This window comes from Bactrocera latifrons, unplaced genomic scaffold, assembly GCF_001853355.1.
Source record: "Bactrocera latifrons isolate USDA-ARS-PBARC rearing strain unplaced genomic scaffold, ASM185335v1 scaffold_136, whole genome shotgun sequence".
Classification (NCBI taxonomy): Eukaryota; Metazoa; Arthropoda; class Insecta; order Diptera; family Tephritidae; genus Bactrocera; species Bactrocera latifrons.
The window spans coordinates 95,522-106,730 of record NW_017534808.1 but is presented as its reverse complement, the minus strand read 5'-3'; the positions used below and the strand labels follow the sequence as shown (position 1 = coordinate 106,730).

At 32.5% G+C, this 11,209-nt stretch overlaps 1 protein-coding gene across 5 annotated transcripts in view; it reads right to left on the bottom strand.

The window, feature by feature from the left end:
• Window positions 1-2,220: 2,220 nt before the first annotated feature.
• Window positions 2,221-11,209, bottom strand: part of LOC108965184 (ubiquitin-conjugating enzyme E2 H) — a 14,675-nt gene continuing 5,686 nt past the window's right edge. For all 5 annotated transcript variants that reach the window (XM_018927408.1, XM_018927411.1, XM_018927409.1 and 2 more), the window contains exon 2: window positions 2,221-3,255. In XM_018927408.1, coding sequence (XP_018782953.1) covers window positions 2,332-2,883 — 552 coding nt within the window. In that variant the 5' untranslated portion in view covers window positions 2,884-3,255 and the 3' untranslated portion in view covers window positions 2,221-2,331. The remainder of the gene's footprint in view (window positions 3,256-11,209) is intronic.

Genomic DNA, 11,209 nt, shown 5'->3' with positions numbered 1-11,209 from the left:
ATTTTTCTGTAAAATATCATATTTTAACGGAAATAAAAAAACCACTTTAAAAATTAGCAAAAAAAAATTCAAATATTTTGAAAATTATATAAAAATTATCACTTTTTATTCAAAGCTTAGTGCGCATATTTAGACTTAGATCTTTCAAACTTTTAAAAGCCAATTTAGCAAAAGAAATTGTTGTTACAAACGTTCAGTGCCAGCTTATGATATTGCCAATTATCCTAATATTGCACAATATTTATCAAATCAGGGAGAATGTGGCAAAATTTTATAAATTTATTAAAAGCATTTAAAAATTAGGAAAGCTCAACGTGTGCACCTAAAAGTCTACCTCACAATAGCAAGCTCTTTGACAACTACTAAACAATAAAGAAAAGTTTATCCATTGCATCTTTTAGGCGCTCTAGTTCGAAATTTCATATACGATATCATTTTTAGAGAAAAACGTAATTATTTTTTTTGCAGTTTTTTTTTCAATTGTAAGCACACCTTTTAGTAAAATCGACTATAACCGCATTTGCGGTATCTACGTCAATAAAGAAGCATATTTTTGAAGTACAGTAACTAACTAACCTAGTGTATGTTTTTAGCAAATTTTAAAACTAAGTTTAGATATTTTCTGCACAAACATTTAATTTAATAATGCCAGCGTACATCTTTCATATACAAAATATTTTTTAGAGATTAATGCAATTATGTTAATAATTTATAAGCATACTTTTTGGAGTCCAGCAATTGGTAAGTTTATTTTTTTACCAAGAAAAGTTCAAAATTATAAAATTATTATGCGCAAGTTGAAGAAAACATGTACGAGTACGAGTACGAGTTTTTCCTTCTCCTTAATACGATTTAGAAATTTCGAACCAGACTTGGAAAACCAAAAATTTACGATCTTCAGTTATTGTGGGTACATTTAATATTTGATGCTCTAAACAAACAACAATAATTTAAATATAAACGAGCGGAGCGTTTAAGAGTATAATTTGTTTTTGCTTATATTTCTAGCTACAACCTAGTACTTGTGAAAGACATCCTCAGCATTTCGCAAAAAAATAACACAAAACAAATATTTTTTAATTTTGTTTAATTTTTTTTTTTTTAAATCTATTTCGAAAGACTTAGAATAATTGTATGCATCTGTTTGGTTTTATTTATATTTTTTCTTCTTGATTGTTGTTGTTGCATTTTGCCAACACATACCAAATCAAATATGCAAGAGTATACTAATTAGATTACAAAAACAAAAATTAAGAAAAGCTAAACAAATTAAAAAATCATTAATATGAATGTTTTGAATGGCGACTTACGAGTTACAAAAAGGATCAGAGCTTAAAATTATAAAATTTGCCAATATTCCAAATGTGCTTAAATTTAAAACAATTGAATCGAATTCAAATTTGACATAAAACATAGATTTCCGTTTGTGTGCGCAATGTGATGATTGTTATATGTATGTAGTAGTAGTTGGTGGTTTTGTTGTTGTTTCCTTTCCTTTTGCTGCTAGTTTTCCTTGGTTTTACTGTTTTTGTAGGTATTTTGCTTTGTTGCTGGTGCTGTCGCTGTTCGCGACTGTAAGCTGCATGCTGCCGACTTTCAGCAGCAATCGTTAGCAGTTGTTTTAATTGTTGTTCATTGCAGTTATGTGTTTTTGTTGGCCAGAGCAAGGATCATGCGCTGCATCGTTGGTGGTGTGGTTATACAGTTATATTGAATTCTGACATTTTGCAGCTGGTATCGTTGTTGTTGTTGTAGCCAGACGCTGCCCACCAACTGGCAATCAGGCACTTAGCCATTCGGCTTGACATTGACATTGGCCTTGTTTTTGTTGGCACAACTCGTGGCTGGCTGGCTTGAGTGTGTTTGCTTGTATGTGTGACAATGTCAAAGTTTCGCAATTCTGCACGTTGCTTGTGTTTTTGTTCTTGTTATTGTTGCTATGCAGCGCTTCAAGCTGCCTGTGCTTGGCGCGTGGCAACCGTGCTCCATTATTGTTTATATGTATCTGTATATACGCACACAAATACTCATGAATATCTCGTTTAACGGTTTTCGGTTTTCAAATTTGTTATATTTCCTCTTCATAATTCATTATATATGTATGTATATTTTGTGTTCTTTTAACTTGTTTCATTTATTTTAGTTGCTAGGTAGGATTGTAGTATGCACGTATGTATGTGTGTGTGTGTTTGTTGTTTTATGTTTACGTAGTATGCGTGTGAACGTGTATATGTATTTGTATCGTTTTTTTGCTTTTTTGTTATATTTTTGTATTTGTTTTTATTTAAATGTAATTCAAATTCATATAATTAGCTTAACCATAAACCGATATTATAATTCCATATCACGGGCTTCGTCTTCACTATAATCCGACATGCTCGATTCGCTGTCGCTGCTCTCTCGCTCCTGTTGCGCTGCACGCAACGCCTCCTCGGTGGCGTAGCGTTGCACATAGTCGGCCACTTTGCGATGATACTCCTCCGGTTCGTGCAAGTACAACGCCGCTGCATCACGATTCAGCGGATCAACCGGATTCGGATATGTCAGCAATTGTGGTAGAAATGATTCGAATATATTTGAGAGATCATATAGTGCGGTCCAAGCCTGATTGATCACGTCCAGGCACACCGTGCCGGACGATTCGTCGATATTCGGATGGTAGATTTTATTCACGAACCCTATACTTGGCGATTTGAATGGGTAATTGTCGGGCAGGTAGACGCGCACCTTCCATACGCCACCCTCATAGGGTGTGCCATGTGGTCCGAAAAATTTCACATGAAACTCATTTAGGCCACCCAAAATGGTGACTTCGTGCTTGGATTCAATTAGCTTGATGACATCATTGTCCATGCGTCGCTTACCAGCGCTGGGTGAGGACATTTTACAATAACTTTATTGTGCTTCCACGTCACCGTCTACACCAAATGCACCAAATCTCAAGGTCGCCTTCGCCAGAAGCGCTTCAGTTGATTTCTGCAGCCAAGTAGTGTGCGCTGGAAAAGTCGTTGTGGCGTGCGTCAGTTGTCGTGTAAGACTTCGGCTTGTGAGTGACAGCTCGGAAATATTTATTTAACTGTATATGCAAGGGTGTCTTATGCCGCTGTCGCTCCAGGTGAAAATGAGAAATCGGTGCAATGAGTTGGTGGACCAGACAAAGCAACAACAGCTACAGCAACCGATTTCTCAGCACGTGCCTCAGAAAAGCCCTGCCGTTGTAGTGGTTTTAGTTTGCTGATTTTTGTTGTTGAAATGCTGCAATGAAACAAATGGAGAAATGTTGACTTATTGAAGCAAAAAAACCAAATGCTAAGCGTATGTCAAGAGAAATTTAGAAAATATTCAAACGAATATACAGTGAGGAATCGAAAGGAGTCATGTGGGAAAATGTAATTTCGTATAGAGAAAGGGTGTATTAAGGATGAGCGTTCTGTGAGCTAATTGCGCTCAAGAATATAATATACATAATTAACTCCATATAAGGTCTGTTAAGCAATTGCATTGGAAGCGCCCAAGCGACCTAACTAGACTAGGTGATATGCCGCTATACATTTTATTGACGCCATCAATCGGCAGCAAAATAAATCAAATTTTTACGTGCTACGCGACAATTTCGTTCAAGATTCTAAACAACATTTACAATCCTCATTCAAGTTTTGAACATCGAATATGTTCATAAGACTTGAAAACTTTACTTAAAAAGATCATTAAGATAATCTTAAAAAAAAAAAAATTTTTTTGGCATTTTCTGCTTCCTTATACTTTTAGAATTAATGTAGAAACCCACTTTACCATTGGAAGGTTTCGAAAAAGGTACAAAAATAATAATGCCGACGTTCGGAGCGCTCGGAGTGCACACCTCAAACTTTAAACGCGTTTTTCTCAAAACACACTTTTTTAAACTGGCTGACATGATTTCGGGTTGCTTAATATTTTTTTCAAACTGTTCACAAAACGCCTGGCTATCTATCGTCCCTCTATTTTTTTAATAGTTTATCGACAATGGTCTGACAAGATTTATGTAAAAAAAAAAATGGGGAAAAATAAAAAAAAAAACGTTAATTGCTTTTTTATTTATCAACATTTTTTCATGTTTCTAGTAGGGACGAACCATTCACGTACTTTTTAAGAATAAATTGAGTTTTTGTGTTTCGGATGATCCAAACACGAGAAATCGTGTCCGCCAGTGAAAAAACGCGTCTCATTCACCCAGCCATTTCTTCGACAGATGACATCAAAAAATTCCGAAAAAATTCTTTATACACTTTACGATATACATACTTCATATGTGAAAAAAGTTCTTTGTAGAATAAAAATTTTTATGAAAAAAAATATCAAAAACACAGGCCAGATTACCCTACTGACCCCTTAATAAACAAAGTTAACGTAGCCGATGTCCAGCAGGGCCTTCGATAAAAGGAGTCTGGCATTGAGGAAGATTTTTCAGCTTAAAATGATGCCAAAAGTATTTCTTATTATTGTAGATAAATAATGAACGAAGAACTAGTAAAAATTTTGATTTTTTACAAAATGGCGTCTTTTAAAAAAAGTTTCTTGGGTGTAGCCTAAAAACTTGAAATTATTACCATAATTTGATTCTTTCCATCATCAGGCGATAAATATATTTAGGAATTTTGTGGAAAATATCAAATCTATCAGTCTAGTCAGTCAGTTTTCGAGTAATTTTCCTCATCGACTTTAAAAACATATTTTCAAAATTCAAATTATTTTCTGAGTTATAAGTATTTTAATGATGGAAACTTTAAACACGTTTTTTTTTCTAAACGGTCTATTTCAAAGCGATACCCATGAATTCCCAAGCACTACTGGACGAATTAACCCGACATAGTGTCGTCTTTATGAACTTGTCTATGTCTTCCCAAATTTAATTTTTACTATTTTTAAAATAGTCGAAATAGTCAAAAATGTGGTAGAAAAATTTATCAGGCAATCGCATTTGAAATGCTTTCTTTTTTGGCAGAAGGACTCTGTATATAAATAGTTAATAAAATAAAAAAATACATATTTTAGTTATGTATTGATTATTCTTCGAACAAAAAACGGCCGATTTCAAAAATTTTTTTTCATATGAAATGTTAAATATGTTACTCAAAATTTCTATTATAGACGTACGCGTAGTGTAACGCACAAATTGCATATATAAATTAGGGTGGGACCAAACCGATTGTTTTTTCTTTCGCTTGGTATTTAAAAAAAAGGTTGATAGACACTTTTAGGTAAGACTCTCTAGTAGGAGGTCTTCTCAACAAGTTAGGAGCGAGATATGACTTTTTCAATCTGATAAAAAGGAAGAAAAAAAAAAAAAAACAGTTGAGCGGAGGAATTTCCCGTTACAATTAAGAGCCCATATTATAACTTTTGTTAGAGGTGTCTATCAACCAATTTTCAAAATACTAACGAAAAATAAGGATTCGTTTTTTTACACACCATAATGTATGCGTTGGATGGATTTTCATTATTCCAAAGATACATACTATATTTTACAAAGATTTTGTGGAAATTTCGAAGGAAATTACAATATCATTTCCGGCAGGCGATTGAATAAAAGGTGCCTCTGCGTTGATAGCAAAATTTCGTAAAGGACCATATGAAGTAAAGAGAAAGAGTACTTGTTTTAATTGAGAACACTAACTAGATAATGGACTAAAGAAAAAAATGTTTGAAAATTTTTACAAAAAAAATAAAAAATTAAGTGAAAATTTCTCGTTTTTTTGATAGCTGTAATTAAAAAAAAAACTCAAAAACTATTATATATTTCGAAAAACTGAAAAATCTCATTAAGATCGGTTGAGTAATTTTGACAACCGATATAGAAAACGCAAATTAAAGAGAAACGCGTCTTAAATGAAGCTCAATGAAGCTGATAGTATAGTAGTACTCATAGACCCCACAAACTAATGTGTTTCTGCATTTAAATATTGTAAAAACATTTAATATAAAAAAATGGAATCTCAAAAAAAATATAAACATTAAACTTTTCGCCAGCATGTTGCACGAAATACTGTGTGTACACATACACACACCAACACATACACAGCCGCACGCTAAGCTTTCGAAAATGGGGTCAAAAGCAAATGAGGACACCAACAACAACTGCAGCAACGTTGTTACAACGAGGCCAAATCTGCAGCATTCAAATTGTATGTAAAATGCCAGCGCATGACTCTTGATAGATGTACATACACATGTACATATATGAGTGTGTGTATGCATATGCACGCAGGTTAAAGGAAAATAAAAAAAATACCTGAAAACACACACCAATAAATACAAACAGCGGATTGACTTTGCAAAGCCACGCAGCTGCAATTATAAGTTAACTGCGAATCGGTTGGAAGGAAGAGAGCTAAAAATAAAATTTGAAGCATATTTATAGGCTGAAAAGCTTGTTGGATGAAGAGAATAAGTTTTTGTAAACAAAAAATTATTAAAATTTTTTATATAATAAAATATTATAATATAATATATAATGCGCCGTGAACGCAGAAAATAGGAACAATATGTGAAATTATACAAAAAAAAGTATGAAAAAAATGTTTAGAATTGAAAATTATTTTTCTTCTACAACACATTTAAAAAATTTTGTTTAGAGAACATAAATAAAAATATAAAATTCTTGCATAGATGATTTCTGCGACAAATTACGCGCCTAAATTAAATAAGCGGAAACAAAAATGTAGTTTTTCGAATACATATCGTCACCTAAAATGCAAAATAATGTAACATCACTTTCATAAGTTTACAGGCGGAGGAAAAACGATATAATAGAAACCGCTCATATTGAAAAAAATTTGAGTTTTGGTTATGAAATGGTTATGCGTGTAATATGATGTGGTGAACCGTTAGCAATAAAAAACTTAATTTCGAGTTTTTTTTTGATGATACCTTGTTCTTCATTTCAGGTGACGATATGTTTGTATGTATGTGTAAGTGTATTCGCTATATGAAATCAACGCGTTATGGTTACAGTAAATATATTGCTGACGATGTCATTGTTGGCCAACGTGAATCACGAGGTGACACCGTGTCTAAGAATATGGCAAATGATTAACTAAAAAAGTTGTATGAAAAAAATGCGAAATGAAAGCGAAGAAATATAAATTTGCATAAATAAACAGAAATATGTAATCATAACCTGAAAGATGGCAAAACCGTTAGCAATAATAGGGAGAACAAATGGACTGATAAGCCCTTATATATTTTATAAAATAATTAATATAGAAAGTATTTAAAGCGTTTTTAATAAACTTACGCAGTTTATGGGTAAAATTAGTTAAGACTAAGCACGTGATAAATTTAGAGTTTTAATTTAAGATGTATTTTCTGTTTAAAACCTGCCTATTTGAGCTTTTTTTTTTAAACTTCTGATGCCATCTTGGTCTTATCGGATCCTCAATAAAGGAACATAAAATATTTTAGTTAAATTTATTTGTCTTTTTAAGACTGATTTTTGAGGGAAGAGGTTTTCGAAGTCAGCTGATTACAGTTATTGCCATATTTATAATAACAGTTACAGTTCTGTTAGCAAAACATTTAAAAGGCACATATTCTTCAACTGTTCATGCTCCTAGGTACCGAATATGTGGACCCTAGTATCTAAAGTAAAATTTTGATCGAAAATATCGGTTAATGTGTTCAATATACAATTAAAATTCAGAGAGAATATTTTCCTGATAATAACACCTCTGAGTCAAAAATGAATCAAATCGGGTCCATACTTCCCTGAGTCCCCATATACCTCATATAAAGATTGCCGAACTGCCAGGTGACTATATGGGTGTAAAATTTTTCCGAAATTGTAATTTCAAAAGTTTTACCAGTCCTCCGACAACTACATGCGTCTATAGTAATTTTTTTTTATTATTTTTTGGTCATTAAATTTCTGATAATATTGAGAAGAACAATTCCTTTAACTTTGAAATACCTTTTTTCGAAGGTCTTTCTGAAGATCGGATACAGGTTCAAGGGTATTCAAAGTTTTTCAAATTAAATCACCTATTATTAAAGTATACTAAATTTTGTATTTGACAAAAAAAGTTTTCCAATTATTTACATGTGAGAGAGTGTCTATTCTATGGCACAGAACTTATTCAGAAATTATGAAATTTCTCTATTGTTGCATTGTTATTTTAATTATATTTGTAGTAATGATTAGATGACCAGTTATGTGAGGGGTCTTTTCACTGAATAAATTTCTAAATAATAAAGCAAACAAAGTACTTTTAACTCAACATTTTCTTTTGTTGTTGTTGCGTTTTTTTACATAAAGAAATGCGCAGTTAAAAAGATTAAGCAAATAACACTCATAACTGTAATATGATTGAGCTGCTAGGCGCTTATATAATGAATCACGATAACTTTAGGCTGGCAATGTGTTTGTGTGTGTATGTTTGATGTTATCATACTGCTGATGTATAGTAGTTAAAAAACAACAATGGTAAGTTGATAATTAGTATAATAGGCGCTTTCTACGCTACGCACAAATTGCATATGTATGTATATTAGGGTGGGTGAAAAATATTGCTTATTTTGTTTCGCTTAGTAAACCTTTAAGGAAGGCTTTCTAAGTATGTGGATATCTTACTATTGTCTTCAAATAGTTGGGAGCGAGATATGACTTTTTCTAACTGATAATGCGAAAAAAATAGAAAACAGTTAGGAGCAGGACCTTCCCGTTACAATTAAGAGCTCATACTATAGCCTCTTTTAGGGGTGTCTCTCAAACAATTTTCGTGTATCAACCGAAAAATAAACATTCCTATTTTTCTGTCCCACCCTAATGTATTGTATATGTTTATATGTACCTTGAAATAACTATTTATGCATGTGTAATAATGCGGTTAAATACTCTTCAGTATTTGCAGTAAACAAACATTTAAAATAAATAGAAATAATATTTGTAATATTATAGTTATATGCAATATGGATGTGCATACATACATATGTACATGTATACTATATAATACTGTGTCACTATTATTAAAATATAATATATTTAAATGTATAAATGCATATGTGAACAGAATCCAAGCAGCTTATTTCTAGCACTTCAGAAAATCTACAACGACAAAGGCCAATTTGTTAGGAGCACTACTATACTTAAGGAAGTTGTTGCATTTTTATCCATAAGAGCATATCGAAATATAAAGATTTTTCACATCTTTTCTTTAGACTGAATTATCGATATTTTATATTATCGATCGACACGATATAAGTATACAAAGCAATTATCGATATTGTATGTTATCGATACATATGAATTATCGATATTTTTATTATCGATATACATACCTAAAAATATAGCCGATGTCTTTGTAGTGTAAAAATTTTCTATATTTTTGGGAGGTTAATATAAAAACCTAATCGACAGGCAGATTATCAAATTAGGAAAAATATATAGATATTTAAAATTAGAAAAATTATTTAGATATATACATATGTAAATGTTATAATCGACAAATATTTTTAATTAAATATATCTGGGACTGAAATTTCACATAGTAGAGCAGCAGCCACCAACAAATTCGACTCAACTGAAAGTAATTCGATATAATGATAATTTTTTGACATTTTTCACACAACTTTCTAAACATTTTCGTATTCTAAAAATGAATTGCAAGTTGAAAGCCCCTTTAATTACGCCCTGTTGAGTTGCAGACAAAACAGATTTGATAATATGTCATCAAAACTATCGTCATTTGTCAATAAAGGTATAGTAAATCCTCAAATTATGGAAAGAGCTAAGCCAGACACACCGCGTTCTCAGAGTGCAACGCCACTGGGCATTCAACTTCACTGCGTCTGCATACACACAAACACATCTATGTAATTGGATATACATACATATATGCATGTGCATGTGTGTTTGTCTACACAATTTTACGAATAACAAAGTATTTACTTGCCTGCGGAGGCACTGTTCCGACAGCGTCGTAGTGGGCCAAAGTGATTGAACTCACCCATTTTCTTCATAGTATTCTACAACGCACACCGCTCTGACAAGGCACAGATAAATGAAATAAAACAACACTAATAAATGCAAAAGGAATAAAAGTGAGCCAAAATAATAAAAGACAGAAAAGTTTAAATTCATATATGTACATATGTATATGCACAGACATACAAACATATGGTCGCTAAGCAGCTGTAGAGACTGTTTGTTGTGGAGTTAAGTGCGAAGCATTGCAAAGGAGCAACGAACAAAGAACCAATTTGACCAACGCGCAAGCAGGAAGAGCAGACAGACAAGCACACACACACACAAGCAAAAATGTATGATATACATAGATATGTATGTGTACATAGATATATCAAATGTGGAATTATAGATTTGCAAAACAATTTGAAGAGCCCCTTAACATGCAATAATTTCCATTATTAAATTTTAAATATAATTTTACGATTATTAATGAGTATGATTTATGCATTCGTAAAAGTAAGTTATATATATATTTAATTGCAATTGCAAAATGAAATAAGGCACGTTTTATACGCTTGAATAGTCAGACGCAACAGCCCACGCGCCAGCAAATGCTACGCCGCGAGAAAAATAAAAGATCGCACTCAGCTAACAATGCAGGGGGGCAAGTAGTGCCACAAGTGTGCAACGACAGGGATGGGTATGCATAATCAGACGCTTGGATTTTAAGACGGACAGAGGCGAAGAAACACGTTATTCTGCAATCAAAACACTTTCTTGTCATTTATATTTATTTCAACCACAGAATAATTATTTCTGTATTATTACTATATTTTTTATTTTTTTCTATTCCAATCACTCATTATTTTATTTCTCATATTTGAATTAGTTTTGTTTTCTTCATTCAAGTGTATATTTTATTTATTTTTATTTTAACTGACACTCAGCTGTTCAGTACGCTCTCATACTGATATGTGCTCTCTGCTTTGGTGTTTTTGTTTTATTTGCTGGCAATTACTACGTCAGCCAGTATTTTGATGTGCATAGTTTTACTAAAAATAATATTAACACGTAAGGAAGGGCTAAGTTCGGGTGTGATAATCGAGATTTCAGGCGTGGTTGTGAACCGATTTCAACCATATTTGGTACATGTCATCAGGGTGTTAAGAAAATATTATACACCGAATTTCATTGAAATCGGTTGAGTACTTCCTGAGATATGGTTTTTGGTCCATAAGTGGGAGACGCCACACCTGCCTATTTAAAAAA